This window comes from Pipra filicauda, unplaced genomic scaffold (assembly GCF_003945595.2).
Source record: "Pipra filicauda isolate LSUMZ 115617 unplaced genomic scaffold, ASM394559v2 scaffold69_size3009148_pilon, whole genome shotgun sequence".
Classification (NCBI taxonomy): Eukaryota; Metazoa; Chordata; class Aves; order Passeriformes; family Pipridae; genus Pipra; species Pipra filicauda.
The window spans coordinates 401,310-426,701 of NW_024104864.1; the positions used below are offsets into that span (position 1 = coordinate 401,310).

The window sequence follows — 25,392 nt, forward strand, 5'->3', positions numbered from 1 at the left end:
AGCAAATTCTTACAGCTCTGGAGCAAGGAGTTCTCAGAGTTAAGAAAAGGCTGTATTTAATATTACATTTGATATTGGGTTTCTTGTTGCTTTTTTCTCTCCCAGCTCCCCTTGCACCTCAGCGGTGATGATGAGAGTTATTTATTTTTTTCAGATGGAAGGAACAGGTAGGAACTGTTGCTCAGCTCCTTGGACTTCAGCATAAACTTGAACTTAAATATGCTTGAACTTCAAACAAAAGCACAGTCCTTGCCCAAGACTTTATCACCATCTGTCAGTATGAGGAGGGGAAACTGGGGACATCCAGACCCTCTTGGAGAAGTGCTTGCCAACAGAAAAGGGTAATAAGCATAAAGGCATGTTATCGTCTAAAAGAAAAATTACCAAAACTACTTTATCTCTCTGCCAGCACCCAAGATTCTGGACAGCTGTCACGAGGAAAGACCTTATAGGTGCAAGAAAGAGAGATCCTTCATCTCTCTCCTTGATTCAAAATACATGCCTGAGGTTCTGGGTATTAAAGTAATGTCTGGTATTGGGAGCATTAAGGAAGTTGTCTGCTGTATGCGCACTGGCTATCTAAGGGGCACGCTTTTAATGGAATCTGACCATTTAAAAGGCTAATTCTCCTCCCCTGCACACTCCACTTGGACTTAATGCCATCCAACCTGCCCTACAAGTCCTTCCCAAGCTATTGTTCCACTCCCCTTCCTTCAGACCATGCCTGTTGTCTGGCTTCCCTAGCAGAGCTCACATACACTGTTAGCCCCTCAGGTGAAAGTTAGCCACTAAGTCTTGAAGTGAGTAAGGTTGTGGTATGGGGAACTAAGAAAATCTTTTTCAGTGCCCAACTCTCATGGAAGGTAAATGCCTACGTGTCTTTGTGAGGGAGTCCTCAAGTCCCTCAGCAAAAAGACGAAGGCAGATGCCTGGCAGGCACAGAGAAAGGTTTGCTTTGTAGGTTCTGGGGAAGCAGATGTCCTGCAGGTATTGGTGCTCCTTTAATGCACTTAGTATTTGACTGTTAATAAGGATCATAAAGTATAACTAACAAAAACAGTGCCTGTCCTGAGGGAGCACCCAGTGCTGCCTTTTGCCAGCTGCTGCAGAAGTAATAAATCAGTCAAGGGATGTCAAAATTCAGTTTCCAGGGGATAATAATGATTTTAGTCAAATGTGGAGTGTGCTTTTCTTAGTAAGGGACCCTTAGCATCTCTATACTCTGTCACTCCCTTGCATGTGCTGATGTACCCTTCTTTCTAAAAGCCACCAAGCTGCACTGGATCAATAAGGCCTAATCAATTGTTTTTCCCTCTGAACTGTCCATATGGGGTTGTTAGCTGAGCTGCTGGCAGAAAACGAGAGGCAGCTTTCTGTCTATTTACTGTAAAGAAGGCGAAGCAAACTACAGGAGGGGACAGGCTGCACGATATTTACTGTCAATACAGCTGGAGAGAAAGGAGATATAAAGAGAGGGGAGCAGGGGCTGCAAACTGCAGACCCAGTGAATGATCTGAATGTAAAAATACCCATGCAGTTTCAGATGAAAAGTGGGTGGATTGAAGTCAACAAGGGATAACTGAGAGCATTTAAGAAATTGTTTAGTTAAGGGCTAGTGAGACAGGGACGTACTAAGTAGGACACATAGTAATAATGCTGTGCATGAGTATATTGAATCTGCACTGGAATCTGAAAAGCACTTCCAGATCTGCCCTGAGACAGTGCAGTAGCTGGGATATTTTTGTGTGTCCCTACATGCAAAACCCACCATTTAAAAGTAGTAAGATAAAAAATAATAATTGAACTTAGAAAATAATATTTGGAGCTACTTTTCCAAAGCACCTGGAAGTCACCATTGTAATTCAGACCAGGAAAAAAAAAATAAAAATAGGCATACTTCCTTGCTTCTCTCTCCTCTTCTTCATCCACAGAGGAATAAGGTGACCTGAGTTTCACAGGGCAAGAAGTCTCTGAGCACTCCATCTGAGTGTTTCTCTGCTTCCAGAGGCAGGCGAACGAATGAAGAGTGAATTCACACTTTAAAGAGCAGCGAAGACCATCTTGCCATGAAACCATTCACAGATGAAGATGTAGAAAACTACATCCAGAGCAAGGTAAGGCTTTATCTGTCCAGATTTTCTGTCTCCCACACTAGGTGTTGATTCCGAAGGGTGCCAAACTTGACAGTTACTTGCTTGCCTGCTGTCTTCATTTCTGAGACAAGACTGGGTGAAGTTTCATGAGAACTGTATTTTTAATGAGATTTCTAGGTTCCCGTTGCAGTATGTTATCAGGGATCTCAGCTGGTAGCCTAATTTTTTCAAGGTTCTTGTCCTCTTCTTCAAATGTCCTTAATTTTTGCTCCTGGTCTGGAATTCCAGATGTGAGACTAGCTGTAATTGCCAGCATTTAAATCTAAGGAAAGGTCCTTGCCTCTCTCCCTTTCTTGTGGTCTTGGTTTGACAGAAACAAGACCAAAACCACACCAGGCATTGCCTGTATGAAAGATTCATGTAGGAACTAGAGAGACAGACAACTATTTGTTAGAATTCACTCATCAGTCTGTCACCTCAGCTAAGGATACTTTCCTATATACCATGATAAAAATAACGTCTCATTAGCACATGCAGATTGGAACCACATTTTCTATTTTATGAGATACTCCAGCTCTCAATTTTTCCCCCCATTATGAAATAAAGTAAAACAGAATAAAATCATCTGCAAAACAATACTGTTTAATAAAAGTACCTCTAAGTGAGCCATAACAATTTTTAAAGCTGACATATTTCATCTCAGTACTTAGCTAGATCCTGTTTTATAGTCTGCTTTCTCAACAAAATGCAAGATACCAAGATGAAAACTAATTTCAAAATGGGAAAATGTATGATTTTACATTCTGTAAAGGATTACATATTCTAGTACAATGAAGGGGCTGATAAGAAATGTTTGTTTTCTCTATGGAAATGTTTTGGTGACAAGTAGATATATTTCTGTGAGAACTTTTCATTTTTCAGCCATGCAGTGTTGTGCACAGGAAAATCATTCCATCAGAATCTGTTCAGTGAGCTATAATAGCGAACACTTCTCTGAAGATTTAAAAAGCAGAGCTACAAAGGAGGGAACTGAGGGAAGCCATGCACAGGAAGATGCTCATATGACAGCTATAAGTACAGGGAACAGAAGCAGAGTGTAGTTAAGTGAGGCTCATAGTTGCTAATATTTGAAGTTCTACTGAAAGTCTGTTTTCTAGCAGCCCTCCAGATCTGATGGATTCCTAGTTTCTGTCTGCTCATGAGTCTCCTGTCCATTGGCTGCCTAACCTTCAGGCAATCCCAGTTCAGCTTTGTCAAATGCTGCCTGTTTTTGAAAATAGCTCAACCACCTGGTGCAATGAATCTCTATAATAGCAGAGATTTCTTCCTTAAGCCACTCAGCAAAAGAAAAACTCAAGTGCATCTGGAGAGGATGTGACTGGGTAAATGAGAGAAAACCCAAATGTTGTTAACAGTTCCTAATAAATCCCAGTCTTGCTTCACTCCTCCTTAATGAGTCCTTAATTGACCTTGTTGTTCTAGTTTTGTGCATTTCTTTTGGCCTGATTCCCCTGGTTAAGACCTGGTAAGGGGAATGCCAATAGGTGGTAGAAACAGAGACCTTATGCTGTCTCTTCTCTCAGCATGTCTGTCCTGGTGCTAAAGGCATCTGAGATAAATGCCTTGGCTCTTCAGAAGCTGCATTCACTCGCACATGTTCTGTCTTCTGATTTTTATGCCCTCTCTTCTGTAGGAAGGTTATATTTTCCAATAGTATGATTAGGGAGCTAATTATGGTTAGGAACAGTAAGCACCCTCTGTCACACGTCTCTCGTTCTTTTATCCCTGCCCCAGTGATGAGGAGCACACGCGAAAAGAGGTGTTTAGTTGTACCTTCCTCAATAGGTTTTTTGAGAGTCTATACTCTTGTAAAGAGTTCATGCCAACTGCTGTAGCCTAGCCAGTAGGTGACGAAGGCAGAAGTAAATGCGGCCAGGCTGGGTTGGTTGGATTCTCCCAGGATATTGGAGGTGGCAGAAGGTGTTTCTAGGAGATGCCTCTTAGAACATAGCATGAACAATGCATACAGAGGCACTCCAGGTCTCCATTTGAACTGACCCATGGAGAGATTGTATACTTTCAGTATTTTTCAATAGAAAAAGTCTGCTTTTTTGTGTAAAAGCTCTTAGAGGTGGACAATTTTCTCTACCACTCACCATTCACTAGTTGGAGAAACCATTAGGTATCATGTTGAGCAAGACAAGCTTATTGGATTGTCCTAAGTTGTTCTGGATGAACAAAAATAAGGTGGAGAAAATAGCTATAGCTACAGATGGAGAAGTGCCATGAATGAAAGCTGAGATGAGGAAGTGAAAATGAATATGGGCTAAAATTTTTCAGTATAAATTAAGAAAAAAAAGATACATATAACCTAGCTAAAACTGGTCTTAGAGAACAAGGATGAATTGGAATGAGGAGGAGGGTGAATCACTAGGGAAATTAAAGGATATTATATAAACAAAAGGGACTATATGGTGTTAACATAGCAAAGAAACTCTGTCAAGGGTAGATGAGGACCCAGGGAAGGGAATATGATACTGCTATCCAATCCATTTCCCACTTGCAAAAGCTATTCAGGCTTAGTAAAAATACTGTTAACTTTGGCTATGGGGGGAAGGTATTCAAATTCTGCTCACCCTCAAATTCAGTGTTAGTTCATTGGTTAATTGATCTTATGCAAGCACTAGTCCATTTTAGTCCATTGAATGGTCCCTTATTTTGAAAAAGTGAATCTATTTGTTCCTTTTGAAGGCCTGGGGACACATTTCAACACACTTGAGTGTTTTTGTCTGATAGTTCAGCATTTGACATAAAGATGTCCTAAAGGACCTTAAATGAAGTGCTTGTCAACAGTATTTTCTAAAAGGGAAAAAAAAAAGAGTGTTGTTTAGGTGCTGCAGATGCTGAGAAAGTAGGACACAGGAGTTTTAGAACAGTCACAGACTGATTTGGGTTGGAAGGGACCTTTTAAATATCATCTAAGTGCCAATTCCCTGCTGCGGACAGTGACATCTTTCACCACACCACTTGGCTCAAATTGTCATCCAGCCTGGCTTTGAACACTTCCAGGGATGGGGCATCCACAGCTTCTCTGGGCAACCTGTTCCAGTGCCTCACCACTCTCACAGTAAAAAATTTTTTTCCTTATGCTTTTGCTTCCTTTTGGTCTTAGATAATAACAAAAGACTGTAGCAATTATGTTTGACTGTGGCAATTATGCTTGATGATTCACTTAAGCCAAGCTGTTAATGATCTAACACTCCTGTTTCATACCTGCAAACAGCCCAGTGGAGGTTTTAGTTCTTGCTCAGGGGCAGTTGGGTTAATTTTGTAGTCTTTCAAACGTCCCATCTGTTTCTGATTTTATTTTCTTGCCTGCAAACAATAAGATTTAGTAGAGTATGGTGAGGAAAAAGAAAAATCAAGAAGAAAGCGAAAGTTACAATCAAATGAGATAAAGCATAGGATGCAAAAAAGGACAGTAAACAGTCTTAATATCTCACTCTGTGTAGGTAATTCTGGGTGAATAAGTAATTATGAATATGTTCATGAATTTCATTAACAGAATCTCCTCACTTTGTTAAATGTGTAAAGATATTTGAGAAGTATTAAATATCCTTTACTAACATGGTTTCTCTCATGTTCCTCCTGTTGAATCTCCTTGTTCAGATTGTGACCATCCCCTTGCGCTCCATTCATCTTTAGTCATGTATGAAGGCGAAGGTTCATCTTGATATTTTTCTGAGTTGTTCATCCCTCACCTCAGTCCTTTCAAGACTCAGACTTTCCACTGAAATAATTTTCAGTAAATAATTTTGCTACTCCTGCTTGAATTGAAGAATTATCCATTGAGTCACACAAACACCTAGTTCCCAGTGGGACCAGCTTTGGAAAGATGCTTGTTCACCATCTAGGAGTAGACTCTCATTTTTACTTCAGCTATGAAGAGAGTATGGACACTTCCAATGTATAATGTAGGCATCTAAATGATGCTGCATACACCTGACACCTGACTAATGCACAGAGTATCTGTAACTCTTGAAGTGTTCTCAGCTCTTAGAACGAAACATATCCTGGCTCCGACAATGGCTAGTATATGCATGGGAATAACTGGCATCAAATGGATAAAGAATGAGACTGTAACTGGTTGATAACAAATTTATCCATTTAATGAACCCTTTTCCTTCTGTCTAATGGTATTGGCATGGAAATATCAATTAATGGTTGGTAGTCTTGAATATTGGCCCTGTGATGTTTACCAGCTCTGTCTTATAGTAAATCAGTTGCAACACACAGGAAACAGTAAGTTTCAGGATGTTTTAAGCTAGTTGACTGTTCCTAACTGGTGACAATCACTGGAGTTACCTGTAACATGAAGTGTCTTTCCTGGAACTGACAGGTGGAACGGCGACATCACCTGGTTTCCAAAGCAGTGGAGGAGGTGCAGAAAATCATCCAGCAGCTGACCACAGAAATCAGCCATAAGGCCATACGATTCCAGGCTATCTCCAACTCTGGCATTCACAATGAGAACATTAAGGTATGAACAAGAGCCCTGATATACTCTGGCAGCCTGCAGGCAATCAGTAAATGATTTCTCCATTGTGTGGGCAGGTACCTCACCCAAAACACCACAGACAATGTGCTGACACTTCACTGTGGGAGTTCTAGTGACTGGGTTATAGAGGCTTACTCTCATGGACATCTTACAATTAGAAGAGTATCAGAGAGGGATGGGTAAATCAGGCAGAGCCTCTTTTTACAGCTGCTGTGTTTACAAAGAGCATCTGTTGCTAGAGCTGTCAGTCTGCAGCAGAAGGCAAAGTTCTTTGGGAGACAGAAAGAAAAACTTGTACAGCAGTAACATAAGAAAAATCCTCATGCCTCCATGAGCTATGACTCATATTTTTCACAGGTGGAAAACCTGTCAACTCATTAAAAAAAAAGAAAGGAAAATCAAAAGTCCTTCTGCTATGAGCATTAGAAAGCTCCTTCAGAAAAATGGGGAGTTTTTGTCATAGATTGGAATTTCTTTTTAACTTGGAACAAATATGCTTATTAGTGGGAGAAATTAAATGCCTCCCCATTTTAGACCTTCAAATATGAAAATAATAATGAGACAGATGAAGACTGGTTGTTTTAGTTATTTCCTGTGGCTATGTAATACAAGAGTAATTAAGAAAGATAAGATAAAAGATATAAGAAACAATCACAGCAATGGCAACTTCTGATGAAAATTATCTTTTTCATCTAAATTAGTTTTTACATACTCTAGCTGTGTCAACCTTATACTAAAATGCAGCCAGTTACAGATCAAAACACAGCAAACATGTAAAAGCATTTTGCAGCTCTCTAGGATTGAAAGGGAAGAAGTCTGTGTGTACCAAGCTGCTGGAAGGTTATGGAGATGGAGGCAAAATATAATCACCCAGTTGGCAATATGGCTATTGTCCTGGGAACAAAGACATTCAGATTTATAGCTTTTCTGGAATTTCGTGTATCCCAGGGCACGTGGCCTTGTCAATAGGTATGACCACAGTGATGTAAAACCACATCCTGGTCCACGTGTTCCTTAGTGCCAGAGTCTGCCAACCACCTCTTGTGCTGGAACAAACCTGCTTAGCTAATGAGGTCTGACAGGACCAGGGTCAGGGAAAAATTGTTGTTCTGGAAAACAAAGCAGAACAACAAAACCACCAAGGCAATCTATTCTGAGCAGTAATTTGGAGTTACAGTAGGCTGATCTGAACAATTTCTGCTTGGAAGAAATCCTCAAAATATATTTTCTTAAAAAGTGGCAGATTTGTTATTCATACTTAACTGAACCCAGTGTTATAAATCTGTGGAAGTAACACTAGGAGGGCCTGACTAACTTTTGTCCTGTATATATAGGGCAACGAAGAATGGGTTGATGAGAAATTATTTTGGCTTGGGCTGTCTGCTTTCAAAAATTGGAAACCTTGATATTCTTGCTGACATAATTCAACCTAGAGGAGACTTGTGTCAAGGGAAAGTCAATGTATTCATTATTCTGTGTTTAAATTTGCAACATTTTTCTTTCTGTCAGTTAAATTTGAAGAACTTTTCAGAACTTTCAGCTTCTGGTTGCAGTGACTTTTCTGAACTTTCAGCTTCTGGTTAAAAGGAATCAATTTAACATGGTGAGAGGTCTGGATTTATTGAGAAGCCACAAACTTCTTTCTAAATATGCATGGCTAAGAGGAGAATATATAAGAAAAGTCTTTAGATATTCAGTGTTTCTCTGTAACCCACACAACAAAAAGTCAGTCTTTAATAAACAACTTGAATTAAAATTCACGTGGACAAACCCACATTATTTTATTTGTTTTAGTTGTGGCCCACCATTTTTGCAGCTGTCAATGGTGCAAGGCTGGTGCAAAAGCTGTGGAGGCTTCAGTAAGGCGTAATGAACAGGTTAGGGTCCAGACTAATCACTCGTGCAGCACCGCCCAATGGCATTGCCAAATGTTTAACTCTGTAATCACAATGGGGGCAGGGGGAAGATTTTCCTTTAAAAAACAGGCTCCAAGGAAGCTTGCAGCTTTGCTCTGTGAATGAATGACCTGGCACATGCTTTCTCTCTGTTCTTCTTGTGTACTTCTTGTTTTCCTTTCTGCTTCTCTCAGGATCAGCCAGCTTTACTGGCTAAGTGGTCAGCTATGCTTCGGAGGAAGCGCCCATTCCACCCATCTATCCAGGTACAAAGCCTTCCTGCCACCTGGTGCCTGACAGTCCATATGCCTGCTTCCTCCTCACCGACCCTCTTCTCCGGACAACTTCACCCCCCTAACTGATCCTCCCACAACTATTTCATCCTCTCCACAAGAGACTTCCCTTGGTTTTTTTTTTCTCAAAGCATAACTATTTTCTTTCTAACCTAAAGCTTCTGCCTCCCTGGAACATCCTGGCCAGGACTGCAAGAATGAGGTTGTATTTAGTTTGCCCAGCAAACTTCAGACAGGTTTTTAATGCAGCACAATTGGCTATAATTTACACACCCCAGAATTTGAGGCTCTTGATCAAGCCTGTGACTTGCTGGGGTCCATGATCTGCATATAGCGCATAAGACCATCGTGTGACAGAGCATAGATATAGGACTGGGATTTGTTTAGGCCAAGAGGACACCAGCTGCCCAGCTTTACAGTGCCATCCCCAGCCTTTAGTCTTCTGTTGTTTCCTGGTAAGCCCCAGGTGGAGGACCCTGTGACTTGCATTTGCAGGCACTCACATAACACCTTCAGCTCTTCACTTTACGATCTGTTGGGTGCCAGTGTGTACAACACAGCATCCTGGTATGGGAAGGAATGGGGGTTTATCTGCAGATGTGGCTGAGGCAGTGAGATAAGCAGTAACTGCATGACAGCCATTGTATTTTTTCCTTATGGAGCCTTGCACTCTGCTTCTGAGCTGCTCACAGGATTACTCAACCCCACCAAACCTGACAGGTACAGGTCAGCCTGATGTGAAATGTCATCTTTCCAGTATCCTCCTGCCTTTACGGTTTTTACTTGACAAAAGAGCGGCTTTCTGGTGTTTCCTTTGCCATTTCTGTGCTTCTTGCTGGCCATCTTTTGTACTTCAAATCTCTTGCCAGGGAGCAGAGAAGACCAGCTGCTCCCTATGGGGGAGGGAGGTGGGAGGGGAGCATAACAAGGCAGCTTCTGCCTTGTGGTGCTCGAGTGAGGCAGACCTAGGGAGGGCAGCTGGGTCAACCAAGAGTCTGGGTCATCAGGTAAGTCTGCTGATAAGGCAGGTCATCAGGTAAGTCTGCTGAAGTCAAGCCAGGAGCACTCACCAGGGTCAGGATCAGCTCCAACAATATTAACCAGGGTCAGATGCCGTCTACTGATTGCCAGGCAAGCCCAGAGTGGCCAGCTAAGTCTGAGGCCAGGCTGGGAAGGCAGTCTGCAGATAGGACAACAAGGTCTATGGCCAGCACAGGCATAGCTGTCACACAGTTGGAGACCAGCATTCCTATGATATAGCCCAGGGTTCAGCTGAAATGGGGGTCCCAGACCCACAGGCAGATGCTGTGGGTAGAAGTCCTGGAGAGGCTGCTTAGGGCCATTAAAGCCTGTTAGTGCCCTCAGGGCCTTGGCACCTCTGTGGTAATATTTTAAATCAGCTGACCTACCAGGAAGGCTACCAGAGTGTTTTGGGTTATTACAGGAGAGTGACAAGCGTGTTTCGTTCACCTTGGGTGTACCCACCTCACAGCAACAGCTGTCACTTCACATTCTGCTTGTGCAGCAGTTTTACCTTATTTATGCCAATGTAAGTTAGGTTTGGTAGCAAGTGGACTTGAAAGGCTCCTGAGCCAACACAGTAAAATCTGAAGGAGTTTGAATACCCTTTCTGGAGCCACAACTGCCAGATGCTTCCAAACTAGCATTTTGAGATGTCTGGCTATGCCCTGGGCCAGTATGAAGTTTCAAGGTATTTGTGTCATCTTATTCTTTCTTTGCAAATATTGACTCAGCACTGGTTTTATTGGAAAATGGTCATTCCCAAAATGAGGCAAATTAGATGTCTTGAAAACAAGCCTATTGAGGGTTCCTTTCCCATTGGTTGCTGCCTCCATCCTTACACTGTTTTTATCCTATGCTCAGCAGGAGATGCAGTTCCATACAGTAGAACTGGCCAAGACCTGAGCTTATTTCTGCAAATGCCACTGCCTCTGTAGGCTCAGGCATATCACTTGCCTTATGTCTCTGTCTTTTTAAAGGACAATCATACAGAGTGAAACACTTGTAAAATTAATGGCCTATAGTCTTATTTTACTAATGTCTGTAGTGGACTTTGACAGAGATCAGAAAGGTGCACTTTTTGCCATAGTTATTATTAATATTGAACTCTCAATTAATAATTCTGAGGAAATAAATTGCACTATTTTGTTTCCCTTTGCTGTATCTCAAAACATACTCTGATGCTTTCCTGCTCCTTGGAAGCTGCCAGTTATTATATCTCATGCAATTGCAGACTAGAAATAACACAAAAAGGGGGAAACCATATGGTGGCAAATCAGTCAGTGAGCTCTTGCGTTCTAAGGGCCATGGCTGTCACATCAGACTCCTCCTAAGGCAATTTCCTTTTAATCTGTGTACCCACAAAGTAACTCTCAGAGACAGGTACGGAACAGGTCCTGGCTATGTTCAATTGTTCCCATCATACCTTGGCTTTTCCTTTTCTCCAAAGCCCCCAGTTTTACCTGTTACTTCCTTAACCCCCTTTTCTTTACTTCAGGCTCATGGATCTGCCCTTGTCTCCTCTCTCAATCTCTCTGAACTCTCCCAGGTCTTAGCACCCAGCCAGTTCCTCATCACAGTCCCTCTGCGTGGCCTGACTGGGTACAGGGAATGCCAGGTACGGCACTGGCGTTATTACACCATAAATGGAGCCAAGCTCCTCTCCTCCGTGCGGGACCCTGAGGAATTGCATCAATGGCTAGAGGTGGAGCAGTTCTCAAAAAGCCTTCAGCAGTGGCATGAAGAGGATGTGAACATCGAAGGTGATCTGGTTCCAGCCAAAGTCCTTATCGTCTTCCGGGAGCTGGTGGAGAAGTCGATTATCTCCTGTAACCTCTCCAGTGAGTTTAGTGGGGACAGGTATAAGGGAAACCATCATACACACGAAGTGTTTGTTTGGCTCACATGATCAGAAGCCAAGAAATAGCAAATCCCTCCAAAATCAGGAAGCCTTTAGGTGATGCATGTAGACCTGCATTAAAGATAGAATTAAGTAATTCTCGGGCTCTTCATACCCAAGGTGTTACTGCTTTCTTATAAATTTGAGTAGGGTCTCCAGAAACATCACTCTCACAGTTCAACCAAGAGGCAGCCCAAATTTTTAGAACATTTAGGAATTTGTTTGGGAAAAAAAGTCTTTTTCTACTACAGCAGCTGCAATATATTTATACTATCAAGGAAGGTAGTATAGGAAAATTTGATACAGGGAGGGTGCATAAGTCTGAGGAGAACGTGTTTGAAGATACTTACGAGCAGATAGTTTTCTGGGAAAACCTTAGCTGCCCATAGCTTTCCAGCATGGACTGGTGGGAACTAAGTAGGACTTCTACTTTAGGCAAAGTGTGTTAGACAAATGCTCCTTTCCCAGTGTCCAGGCTACTCCAGTCCTGTTCTGGAAGTGGACTCAGGAAGTTTACTTTCAGTAGTGGAGCTGCAACCTCTGTGAGCAATCCAAAGTGCCTGTTTATTTCCTGTGACTGTTTATACTGGAAGTGCTGTTCACTAACATAACGTGGTCAGTGGTGCACAGAACATGCCTTGACAACTGCAACATCTGTATCAAGATGCTGCTGAACAGTGATCCTCGGATTTAATTCTTAGCATCCTAGAGGCATGTTATAGAATTCAGCTACTGACAGTTTGGCTTGTCCAAGCTACATAGTCTGTGTCCATCTTTTCACATTAAGATACTGGGGCATGATTAAATCCAGACTGTGGTGCCTCTTTTCATGGCATGTTTCCAGGATGACTCCTTACTCATCAGCAGCCTAATAGGGATCTTCTGTATTTCAGAGCAATAGGAGCCATATCCACTATCTGATTGCACTCTGAATTGTGAGAGAACATGCTAAAGACAAGCTCAACTAGATAATGACATTTTTTCAAGAAATATTTGTTATTATAGAAATGGAAAGGTGGATGGGAATGAAATTTCACCATCAAGGCTCATGGAAAAGACCAACGGGAATGGGCTTGTCTCTGAAGCTTTACTTATGTGAAAGTTACTGTATTGAAGTGAAAACCTGCCACTGTGTCTAGCAGCAGTACATCAACTTGTTGTGACAGGAGAATTACTTCAAGGAACCCAAAGCATAATGTTTGGGCTGATGATTGTGGTGCTTTTTTTGTAAGACACACTGGGAGGAATGAGCTAAGATGAACTCAGGAGAAGCAATTACCATTTTTGTTTGTTTCTGTGAAGAATGATTTTCCTTCATCACATAGTACGGCTAAAGTTACAGAAAAATTTCCCTGGTTTCATTGCTTTCCTGGTTTTTAATTCTTTGAGCATCAGCAAAGCCATTTTTTGAGGTGTCTCACTTTTCATTGGTGGAAAAATAGGTATCACAATTGGAATGCTTTTGGAAATGCCGTGAACATATTTACATGCTGACACAGCAGTTGCTTTAACACTTTTCAGCTGCCGGGGATCCTTGCTGAGAGCTTGGGAGCAGTATAGTTCCTGGTTTTGTGCCAGGCTTGCCTCGGCAGGAAAGTATGAAGTTCTGGTTGGGATGGACTTTACTATTTGCAAGGTAATTCACCCAGTGCTTTCTGGAGGAGATGCTAAACTGGGGTTAGGCAGATATTTCCTCTGTAAGGGCAGAAAAGGTTGCCCTCCCAAATGTTCATCACTGTCCCTTCAAGTCTGGTACGTGGGCTCCTTGTGGAATAGCTCCTTAATCCATGCCAATCAAAATGAGGCACTAACACACTGCTATTTAAACTGCTTTTGTTAACCTGCTCAGTCTTCTACTGCAGTGGTTTAGGAGCAGAGCTGAAGGGACAGTGATCCTACCAGAGTGACTGGGAAAGCTGGGGTCAGCAATTTCTTCTATGAACACAGCTGAACCAACGGGAAACGATCTCAAAGTCCATTAGTTGCAGCTTTCTTTCCTTTCTGCACTCTTAGAGCATGTTGTTCTTGGAGATGAGCCACTCTTCTTTCACACTGAAGAATCTTCCTTCCTCCAAATCACCTCAGAAGTAGCTCTTTTTGACACTCTGCATCCCCACGATCTATCAGTTAGCCTTTTTTATATGACTACTCTGCACAGCAGCCCATAAATTCTGTGCAAGTGCATCTCCAGAAACAAAACTTACAGATACTCCACAAAACATTCTGAATGACTGGCAATGGTGTGATATGGCGAGGGTTTGATCTCAGGTTCTCTGAAGGAATAAGACCATCTTTAGATATGAAGCGTTCATCTGGTCCTCTCTAAACTGCAGTGATCTCCTTGTACTGTACCATTAGAAATGTTAGGTTGCACCAGTCATCTAGCTGTATTTTTAAGAAGCTGATCCTAGGATTTAAGAGGACCCACAAAAGAAAACAAAAGCATGGTAATTGAATGTAAAATTGAGAACTTAGTTGGTCTTTCATCTTCTTCCTATTCTTGTTCACCAGGATAGATTTAGATAGATTTAAGTTCTTCTTAGATTCTGCTTATGGCATTGAAGAGGAAGTGTTAAGACAGACCAATAGAACTGCAAGATCTACAAGGTTGGCTTGTAGAAAAGGACCTTTTCATTTATATTATCTTCTCTTGTTGTTCCTTCACAGGTAAAGTGACGGTGCTGGAGAGCTTCAGCTCAGTGGTCCGGGTGGCTGTGGAGACATCAGAATCCCAGGTTGAGGTGGAGCTGGTCCCTGCTGTGGAGATTCCAACTTGCTGGCCCGAGAAGGCCCGGTGGCCTCGTTGCCTCAAGCGTTGGCCTTCTCAGGAAAAAGTGCGGTGCATCAAGGTAAACAGTGTATAAAGAACTATTAACTCTGTGCTGGAATTTACCTCTCAGGTGACAGTCACTTCCCAAAGGAAGAACTGCATGGTGATGGCAGGCAACAGCAGGGCTGGAAGATGTATTCTCTAGTGAAGTGTTTCAGAATATTCTGTCAGATTTTATTTGGATTTTTATCCCCCTTACAGTGGTGGATTCTATAGAAGAAAACCTGAGTTAACTATTTATTGCATGAGTCTCTTGCACACAGCTCTGCCATTGCTGACATGCATCATTTTTGCTGTTCTGCTCTGCCTCATATAAGCCTTCAGCAACTGCAACTCCAGCCTAATCCCACCTTTCCCTACAACAGTCATCGCTGGATTCTGGCACTCTGGCTCAGCCCCAGTTGCCATGTTTCTGCAGGTCCCATTCCGCTTTCCAGGACTGCTCCACACTCATGCACAACCTGCTGTTCCACAGCAAAGTGCCTGCAGAGCTGCACCTCTGCTTTAGTGGCACTGCTGGTACTGTACCTGATGGCTCTAGAGCAGGATGTCTTGGGAGTAACTGATACCAGCACATGAGGAAACAATACAAAATGCATGTTTATTCGACTCAGAATTAGGGTGTGAGCACGCCTCATTTGCTGCCTCTGCTAACCCTGTTTAGAATACGCTTTGAGAGATGTCACACGTCCTTTTTGTAACATCTCTCTGCATTGCTCAGAGAAGTTTGCCTCTGATCTGCTGTCACACTTCCCCTTTTGTTCACAGTCACTGGGTTTCGACCTTTTGGCCCGCTCCAATTATCACTGGCAGCTGTGCTTCTCCCGTGCTGAGCACATACTCATGGAAGGACTTGATGAAGATGGTGGTTGTCGCATGAAGTGCTTCAGGGTCATGAGGCAGATGAAGGAGGATGTCTGGTGTGCTGGAAATAAGCCTGTCATCACAGCTTATCACCTTCAGGTAGGCATCACTGTGATATCAACATACAGTTGCAGTAGCAGTTGCAGCGCCTTCCATCCAGTAATGTCAAAATATTGTGGTGTAAATCACTGTAGCACCTGTGTAACTTCTAAGGTAGCTGTCAAAACTGCAGTACCTTTTCATTGCTTTACAGTGGCAAGAAGTTCAGGAAATATATGTTTTCCAAACTTCAACAGGAAACTAAAGCCTGTAGGAACATTATGATTGCAGCAATATAAATAATGTTAGAGTTGAGGCCCCTGCTCTGTTTTGACTTCACACAGGCATTGTACTGTTGTCTGTAATTGCATACTTACCTCCTGCTTCTTGACTATCTCAGTGTGATAGTTTTATAGCCATCTATATCCATCGATCTGTGGATGTGCACCAACAAAACTGTCTTAGGTGAGCATTATTAATGAATTAGGTGCAAACTGCAGTTCTGGTGGTGTTTCACCTGGGGTAGGAAGGGAAGAAAGAAAGGGGTGGTAGCATCCTCCCTGCACCTACTTCAGGGTTCAAGATGGCTTCAAACAAGATTTGTGAAGAAGAGATGGAAGGCTCTGCTACGACTGTGTCCCCACATCTGACAGCTACAGATACCGATGGGCCAAGGGCAGCACCAGACTGTAGAGCAATCCTGTTTTCTGGGTCTCCACCCTCCTGGAGTTGCCAGGGAGCAGCTGTACTTTTCACACCTTGAAGCCTCAAGCTATCAGCTTTCCACAGTACTTACTGATATTTTGGTGTCCAAAACCAGATGCAATGCCAAGATTTCTCCTAAATAAAAAGCTTGTGACCATCAAATGCTGTTAATACGCAGGGCACTACTCCAAGTCAAGATGGAGTCAAAAAAGAGATGACGAGGCTGATTATAGCTTAGCAGAATGTAAAACTTCTCAGTGCCTGTAAGAACAACCTCCTGGAAAAACTGTCATAGATAGGAGAAAGTGGAAAACCATTTAACCATCAGCAACATTTTTTTTCTCTGGCTGGTGAAGCAGATGTGCAGGAAGTGCTGTTGCACAGATTCATGATCAAAATAAAAAGCTATTTAGAAGCTCTTCAGCTCTTTACTGTTACTGTACTTGAGGCTTTTACTGCAAGAGAGGATTGGTTTACAATTTTTCAAAATTACTTACATTAAACAGAAAAAAAGAAAAGAAAAAAGAAAGTAAAATGAGAGAAACAGTCACTGGATAAACCAGCAGTTGAGCAGAGGCTTAGTGTTAGGTTTCTTCCCGTTCTCAGGTTTCCCCCAACAGAGGTATCCAACAACTAGGATTAAACAAGACTCTGTATGAGAAAGACCCTCTATGACAGAGGAAATCCTTCCCCCAGAAACTTAGAAAGGCTTAGAGGACCAAGTAAGAGCACTCATTATGCTTACCTCCATAGGAATGAAGTTCAAGATGTGGTAGTTCAAAAAGACCTAGGTACATTTTGAAAACCAACTCTGTGCTGCTGGTAGACAGCTGGAAGTGAGGGACAGTTCCATAAATTCTGGGGATAAATCACCTGTTTGGCACCTGACTGGAAAAGCAGCACTATTTCCCTTGCTTCCAGAAACTTCATTGCAACTGCTGCCCATGGGTCTTGCTGAAGTAGATTTAGTGTGACAGAAGGTAACTGCTCTGCAAGTCTTCAATGAGTAGCTCTCACAGAGTTATAGCTTGAATTCCTCACTGTATCTTTCTTCCCTGGTTACATTAAAAAAAGGCTTTGTGGTTATTGCAGCTGTGAACAAAGAAATTGTTCACATTTGAAAAGCTGTCTGGGAAGAAATTTGTCAGCAATACAACTATGGATGAAATTCTACCTCTGTAGAAACAGAAGAGTTGAATACTGTAGTTCAACCACTTCTCACAGTATGTGTAGTTCTCTTTTTGGGTTGCTGAATCTGCAAAATAAAATTGGGATTCAGAGGACAGATAAGGGACTTAGCAGAATTATTGAATCCAGGATAGGTGACTTAGTACTTTAAAAAGTGATTTCAGGTTGACTGAGGCAGTCAGTATGGCTTTTTCAGTACAGTAGTGTAAGTACCTCAAGAAAATTCTTCTCAGTCATGGGAAAGTCTGAAAAAATGCAACAAAGGCAGTGTAAAAATAATACTGTAAGAACAGTAATCACAGACATTTTGTTATTTTAACTACATATTTCTCAAATGTAAAATTGCGTAAAATAAACCTGGGGGAATAGAACATAAGACATGCTGTAAGTACCACATCAGAAAAAAAGAGGCAGCACTTGACCAGATAGCAAGCGTTGCACCTGCAGGAGCTGCTTGGAATGCCAGTCTGTTTAGGATGCAGATCTGTGTGCATCTTCAGCACAAATACAGCTGAAGCTAACAAATAATTATGTTAATCTCATTAAGCTTTCCTCCCTCCTTGCACCTACTGGCTTCTACACTTGCATAATGGGCCATTTTCTACAGCCTAAAATGCCTGGCATTTCTACAGAGGCTCCTGCTGGAGGATGGTAAATAGGCTAAGATTATTTTAGCAAGATCATTTTCCATGGGCTCCTGGCTCAGTCAGTGGGGCTCCTCTGGGGAGAGATCCTAACCAGGCATGTCAGAGTTGCTCTGCCTGGTCCCTAGAAGAGGCTTTAACTGTGATCCCCTCCGTTGCAGAAATGTTAACACAGAGAGATAGCAGCACGAGTCTCTCTGATTTCCAAGGCTGTCAGCCATTTACCAGCACTAAAACTGCCTTAGTAAGCTGTGTGAGCCCTTGACAGAACCTCTAACACATCTTCTCTCCCATCTGCTTCTTGCAGACAGTGCTATTCTGGACGTGTGAAAAATACCCACGCACCAAGGATTGGCGCTGCTTCCCTGAAGCCTTTCTGAGGCTGGTACAGAAGTTGCACAAGTGTGTAAGCCAGCACTTCCTCAAGCATTACTTTCTCAAGAACACCAATCTGCTCAAATATGCCAACACCAGTGACCTGGACCTGGTGGCCAGCAAGCTTGCAGTCTTCTTGGAGAACCCAGTCTTCTGCCTGGACTGAGGCAGGCAAAGGTCTCCTCACCCCAACCCTGAGCCAATCCCCCACCTCCTCTCCCCACCTGCAGTTGTTCTTCATGTCCTTCCAGTAGATGTTGCAGCTGGCTTTGTAAGACAGTTGGCACATGCAGCATGAAAGAGAAGTGTCAAGCTGGCAGCAGTGGGCGGTGAAAACTGATGGAAGGTATTGCTTGATGCCCAGCTGATCTAATTTGCTTTCAACTGTGACAGCCTGCCTGGAAGCTACAGCCAGTGAAACCCAACTTCGTGTCAGTCAGAACAGGCAACTGCCTTGTTCTCTGACTCTAGTCTTGTGGCACTTAAGCAAGAAAAGCAAAGGAGTGCAAAGGAGTCTCGCTCTGCTGCCTATCGCCTCTGTAATTTAGCACGTGTATTGTTGCTGCAATTGCCTTCCTCACAAGGACAGCGGGTTTAATTGCCTGCTTGCCTCACAGGCCAGCGCTGCAGAAGAACACAGGAACATTTCTGAGGTGTCCAAAGCTGGAAGCTTTCTTGGAGGCACTTTGAAGTCTCCATCTCGGATTCAATGGGACCCTGCTCCAGTAAGACAATCATGCTGCTAGTGTTGAATAGCTCAACAAAAGCAAGAGGAGGAACAGTGGGGTTTTGCCTCCTCTTCATTTTTCTCTCCTGCACTTATATTTTTCTTCCAATTGCTTCAAATATGTTTTCTTCTTGTTTGCCAGTTGTGTTAGTGCCATACAACCACGAGGCTTTGCCAGAGCAGATTTCACTCCCATTCCTGACTCTATCCAGCAGGCTGGAGGAGGAGCAGGTCTTTCCCTAGTTTTTAGCACCCATGTATTTTTTGTGTGCCGTACAGAAGGAGGATATTTTTCAAAGGCTGTTAGCTCCAACTCCCACTCCCCCCAGTGCTTTTAATATTATGGATGTTTAGAAAGAAAATCAATTTAAATCTTTCGAAAGAACAGAGTTGTAGAATGAGTGTAAAGAATGCTGGTTTTAATGTTATTAAATCAGTGAAACTAAACCAAAGTTGGCTTTTTTTCTTTTTCTTTTCCTTGTTACACCTGTGTAGGAAAGTGTGTCAGTCTCTCCTTTGCCAAGGCGGGTGGCAGAGAGGATTTGCTGCTCGAGCAGCATCCGTGGCGCAGCGTCTCCCCCTTGTGCCAGATTGTGGTGTGACCACGCGTCTTCAGCACCGCCTCTGCACTCTGGCCTGGTCCCTGCTGCCGCCACTTCAGAGGGACAGGAACGTCCTGGAATGCGTCCAGAGCGTAACAAACCTGGTGGAAGGGCTGGCAGGCATGTCCTGTGAGGAGCGGGCTGAGAACTTTGGGCTTGTCAAGTTTAGAGAGATGGAGAGATGGCTCTCTCCAGCTCCCTGGGGAGGGGAAGGGGAGAGGGAGGTGCTGATCCCTTCTCCCTGGAATCCAGCGGTAGGACACGTGGAAATGGCTGAAAACTTCCTAGAGGGGTGGTCGATGCCCCAAGCATGTTTGAGAGGCATTTGGACAACATGCTTTAACTTTTAGTCAGCCTGGAAGGGTAGTTGGACTGGGTGATTGTTATAGGTCCCTTCCAACTGATATACTCAGTTCTGTTCTAATCTATTCTATTCTAGCCTTTCCTTCACCTAAGCATAGGAGGAGGCTTTCTTCTACAGTTCTTTAGCAGAGTAGATATGGGCCAGGCAGGATTCCAGCTATGTGGTCATTCTTGTACTGGTCTCTTGCATCAGATCCCACCATGTGCAGACCTGACCCTACCATGTAAACCAGCACCCTCCTTGCTCAGAACCTGGGAATACTCTCCAAGTCACCTTTCCACATGGGTAACCGCATTGTGTGGAACTGTTTTGAACAGTTAACTTCTCTTGCCAAACCTCTGTTCTCCAGGCTTCTTTCTAAATGGGACACAAGTGTCAGTTTCGTGATGACACCTCCTGTTAAACTGTGGCTTTCCTGTTTCCTGAGCTGTTTCAGCAAAGACCAAGGAGATGCCAATCTGCCAGGCAGAGTCAGGCAGCTGTGGCAATGAAGTAATGTCTCCTGTTTCGTCTTGGGTTTGTATTGTGGTTGAAGGGCTGGCTTCTGAAGTTAGAGGAGGACAAAAGCGGTTTGAAAGGACAGTGAAAAATGTTCGGAGTTATCAATCCCAAGTTTGATATTTTACTGCTCTGATGTAAGAACCTTTTGGGATTTAGTTCTGGCTCTTAAATTTATCTCCTTTTGTAGCTGGGTGAAAAAAATGTTTCAGTGGTGACATCTTAACTTGGATGCAGCTGCGTATCGGAGTCCTCAGTTGCTGTGGTTCACAGCCTGCTATGAAGCAAAATCATGGGCATGCACCGTGTGCTGCAGAGCCATGACGTGGGACGTTCCGCTGTTCTGCCAGAGTGGCAGCCTCTTACAGCCAGGAGTGAATCAGCAAAGCCAGCAAGTAAGCACAGAATGATGGACGCCTGCTCTGAGCCAAGTCTGATCATTTTTTTGCTCCATTTTCTTGTTGGTACACAGGCAAGTGCATCATCTAGCATATGCTGCTGCAGAAAATATCTTCATCACCATATAAAACTAAAGATCTGCCCTGGAAAGTACGTTGCTACTGACCACAAAGACACAGGAACAATCCCTCAGCTTTTTCTCCAGAACAGCAAGACACAACACAGCTGGCCACTAGCAAAGGGTGAGGGAAAAGAGTTCTTTGAAGTTCTTTGCAAAAGGAACTAGTGTATCCATTGAAGTAGAAGAATACAAGAAATAATTCCATCTCAGACATAGCTTTGAGGTATACTACATGCTATCTTACATCATCTAGTGCAGGTCTGGTTGGATCTGTGTGGGGATTTTGTGAGGCAGTTTTCTGTGGTTGTGGGAGAGTTGTGTAGGAGGTCTCTGATAAAAAACCAACCAAACAAAAAACAAACAAAAAACCAAACAACCCCCGAAACAACGACAACCCCCCCCCCAAAAAAACCAACCTCAAAAAAACTTGCCAAATATACTTGTCACATTTCTTATTCCAGTAAACTCTGCAAATAGCTTTTCACTTATACACCCAGTCTGATTGCAAAATCATGCCCTCATCCCAAGGTTTTCTTCCAAAAAAAGGATATCACATTGTGTTTTGGCTACAGAATAAGTTTTATTTTTCTTTTTTCAAAAAGTGATCATGTTGACAAATACAGACTTTCTTGAAGTAGGTTTAATCAAAAGTTCTATCTTTGTTCAGAGCATCTGGAAGGACTGTGATGACCATTTGTTCGCCCTCTCCTTTTCATTACTTTCATGAGTGTTTGCTGACTCCCAAAGGCACTGTCAGGGACAGAAGGAGAAATCTTGACCTTCATAATTTCTTTATGTTTGACAGTGACTTTTTGCTTACTTCTCAGTTTTGCTTTCTCTTCTTAACTTCTTCTTAACTCGTCTTAACTGTCTTTAAAACAAGAAGGGGCAAACAGTGGCCAAAAGGGAACTTCTTGCTTCCATGTGAAACACAGCACTCGAGAACAACAGGCATTCCCAAAACACTCACTTAAGCAAAAGAGGGAGGAATTAAAATGCATATTTGTGAGACTGGGGTGCAATGAGTGTTTCCAGAAACCCTCTGTTCACGAGACATGAAACTGCACCTCTGAGAGAATTTCGGCTGACTCATGGCTGAGCTCGTGGCCACCATTGCCTTTGCACAAGATTATGGTACTCAGCCTGAGTGCTAACTGAGGGTGTTTTTCAAGGTATGTGAAAGGTAGCTTGTTCAAGTAGCTTGTTGCTAGCTGTTGACTGGGCAGGAGAGGTATGTGGGATCCTCACTATTATGCCATGTGCGGGAGCCTTAGCTGAGATGAGAGATGCTGAGAAGGCTCATGGTGGGTGCTAAGGGCATCCTTACAGCTGCAGGGCGTTCACAGCCCTTACCACAGACAGCATCCCTTCATCTGTCTGAAACTTCAATTTTAATGTGTTGCTCTGCCATATAAAACCCTACAACATCACCCTCGTGATGTTTTAGTCCCTTTACATTGCCTGCCTTCAAATCACTAGAGGGCAATGTCTCTCTGAAGCACATACACCTCACTTGCTCTTAAAATCACCATCTTGTAGTTTATCATCTTGTTAGTTTATCATTGAGCTGAGACAAATGAGCATGATTAATTTAATGCTAAAAAGGAGAGAAGAAAATAGACCATGAAAGAGCTTTCTAATAAATAGCAAGACTTGGGTAAAAAGTCTCTAAACTCTGGGAACTGCTCCAAGAGCCAGAATATGGATTTATTTCTTTCTGCAGCAGAAGATGAGCTTGCAGTAACTCCCAGCTGCCTTGGGTTGGGGAGAGCACCAACAAGCAAAGTGCAGGCAGGGTTCTGGGAAGGAGGAAACTTGCAGGAATAGCCACTCCCCGACTCCATCAGGATCCTGCCCTCTCTTCATGGGGAGCTGGACCATGACTCCCATATATGCCTACCCCTCAGGCTCCTCTGTCTCACTCTTTTTCTCTTTTTCTCCTTCCCTCTCCTCTCCCCCTCCCCCTCAAAAAAAAAGAAAAAAAAAAGGAAAAAAAGAGATATTTTCTCTGAAGTTTTCTGATGCTCTGGTGGGAATGGTCATTTCTGAGTGCAAATCATCTCTCTTTTAGTTCATGGGACCCGAGTGTACACAGAGGCCATTACAGACCATCTACTCACCTTCATTTTTAGTTTGAAATGGTGCCAAGCAATGAAGTTAGAGTACCTTGCATACTATGTTCCCAGTGGGAGCAGCCTGGCCTCTCTGAGCAAAACAGTGGCATGGACAGTAATAGATAGCAAGCTAATTCTCCCTTCACACTAAGTATTTTTCTCCTTACCAATGCTAGAATTTCTGTTTTCAGGAGAAAGCTACTTTTTATTCTTATGCCTCATCCCCAAGGACTCTCATCTGAAGTCCTTGCAATGTCACATGAGACAGTGACACAGCACCCAGTGCTCAAATCGTGGTAAGAGATCCCAGCTGCCCTATCAGGCCAACCTGTGCCATGGCCATAAGGAGTTGTGTGGTGTCCTTGACCTCTTTGGGGTCTGACTTCTCTGACTGGAGTAATATGCATAGTTGCAAAGGAAGTAAAACAGCTCCAGGTAGCAAATGTGTTTTAGCCTGTTCTGACCCCAGCCATTGCAGCACAAAGAAATGGACAATGCTTTCATCATGTTACAGGTATTTATTTGTCAGTTCTGCTCCAAGCAACATCCTCGGTCTGAAAGAAAGGATAGGATCAGAGCCTGGCTTTGAAAGCATCTCCTGGGTGGGTGATGAGGAATGCAGAGATGCCACCAGAGACCAGGCCTGTGGAGAGTGCAGAATGTATTTTTCACAGGAAAGATTCTCTAATTTACCCTTAGCATCCTCATAAATAGAAATTACGAGGAAATGCATCAAGGAAAGAAATAATCAGATTGAAAGGCTTTATAATAATTAGAAAAAAGAATGGCATCTTCTCAGGCTCTCCTGGGTGATGGCGATTACCAGCTGCACAACTGTGCAACTTAAAGATTTCTGGAGTAAAAAGCTAAATACCTCCTTGTTTCTGTTCTCAGAGAAGCCACTCTTGGAAACAGGCAGCAACACAGGCCAACAGCTCAGAGAAGCCTGAATTGAGCCTCCTTCAGCCTGGCAGGGCACCACTTTACATTCAGGGTGGTCCAGAACCTGATCCCAAGCCATGGCCTAGTGGCATCTGGCCCGATGCATTTTTCTTGTTGCCTTGTTGGAGGTGGGTACTATTTGTTATCTAGCTACTCAAACAGCCAAACGAACCTCTTCTGCCACAACTGCAGGCAGCCTTACACCCATCTGCTTCTGCTGCAAAGGGCAGGTCATAGCCCCTTCTGGTGCCAGTGCTGTCACCAGCACGGCTGGGCGGCCTGAGGGTCAAGGCAGTATGCACTGTAACTCAAGAAGTCTAGGTAATGCCTTCCAGGGAAGAAGTTTGGTTAATTCAGGAGAGCTTAAGAAAGTCCAGTTCCAAGCTAGTAATGAACCAAAACAAAAACATAGCTCAGGGGAAATTTAAAAAATCCCTCGTAAAAAAATGTTAAGGAAGTGAACATCAGTGTTGAATTCCTGTGATTCTCTTTTAAAAGGATGTGGACATGTAGCTGGGAGGAATGTCATCAACCACCAAATCCATCTGCTGCTCTTTCTTTCCTTTCCCCTAAATCAAACAAGAGCTATTTCAAAGGTAGGTAGATTCTTTCCCCCTGGCTCCTCAGGCAGGCAGACTGTTTTGGACCCACACAGATCATTAGGAGCTTTCTTTGAACTTTCGGCCTGTGTTGACAGCCAGTGCTGTCTGGTTTGTACCAATACAGATCAAGCTGCTGCTCTCCCTCCACTAGGGTTTGGTGTCTGTGCAACCATCACAAGGATAATCATACACTCTCTTGGCTTTAACTGAGCATGACTAGATATGCCAAACTCTGTGATCTCTTCTTCTCTGATAAACCTCTGTTCCAGTCCTGCTCTGCACCGAGTGTAACTCAGCACAGATAGCCAGGGTGGTTTGCAGCATTCCAGATGGGGTCTCATCAGTATCTCCTATAATGGCATGCCACATTGATAGTACTAATCCATGCAGTATATCCCCTGTGCTGAAGAGGAAAAAACACCTACAGGTCAAGTTCCCTCAAAAAACAACTGCAACTTCAAAGGAGGAGCGACTGTCATCAATGATTTCCTTTGGCAAGCCAGGTTAGGCTGGTTGAAGGCTTGCCGTAGTTGGATTGTCTTGGAAGTGAACTCTATTCCCAAAGCTGTGGGCCAACAGATTCATCATCTCCATGAGACTTGAGGCCAGGCCAAAATCA

General features: G+C 43.2%; 2 protein-coding genes across 6 annotated transcripts in view; both read left to right on the forward strand.

Moving 5' to 3' along the window:
- The window catches only part of SLC22A15 (solute carrier family 22 member 15), a 51,349-nt gene extending 49,261 nt beyond the window's left edge, over positions 1-2,088 (forward strand). For 2 of the 3 annotated variants that reach the window (XM_039388889.1, XM_039388888.1), the window contains one exon: positions 2,006-2,088. In XM_039388889.1, the coding sequence (XP_039244823.1) occupies positions 2,006-2,030 (25 nt within the window). In that variant the 3' untranslated portion in view covers positions 2,031-2,088. Of the gene's footprint in view, positions 1-1,931 lie in introns of all 3 variants that reach the window. The other variant, XM_027730317.2, reaches the window with a different exon arrangement.
- Positions 2,035-19,265, forward strand: MAB21L3 (mab-21 like 3). Of its 3 annotated transcripts, XM_027730320.2 has the most exons (7): positions 2,035-2,114; positions 6,493-6,633; positions 8,741-8,812; positions 11,409-11,700; positions 14,427-14,608; positions 15,358-15,552; positions 18,337-19,265. In XM_027730320.2, exons 1-7 carry the CDS (start codon positions 2,067-2,069, stop codon positions 18,568-18,570), a joined length of 1,164 nt encoding a protein of 387 aa, XP_027586121.1. In that variant the 5' UTR covers positions 2,035-2,066; the 3' UTR covers positions 18,571-19,265. The 3 variants fall into 3 exon arrangements, with proteins under 3 accessions (XP_027586121.1, XP_027586122.1, XP_027586120.1); XM_027730321.2 differs by lacking the exon at positions 8,741-8,812; XM_027730319.2 differs by lacking the exon at positions 2,035-2,114 and having other exon boundaries at positions 6,541-11,700.
- The last annotated feature ends 6,127 nt before the right edge of the window (positions 19,266-25,392 follow it).

Excerpts from the sequence above, each read along its gene's own strand:
- MAB21L3 (XM_027730319.2), top strand. The coding sequence starts at position 11,082 with ATGCAATTGCAGACTAGAAATAACACAAAAAGGGGGAAACCATATGGT. Across the intron at positions 14,609-15,357 it reads AAAAAGTGCGGTGCATCAAG|TCACTGGGTTTCGACCTTTT; the intron begins GTAAACAGTGTA and ends TTTTGTTCACAG. Across the intron at positions 15,553-18,336 it reads TCACAGCTTATCACCTTCAG|ACAGTGCTATTCTGGACGTG; the intron begins GTAGGCATCACT and ends TGCTTCTTGCAG.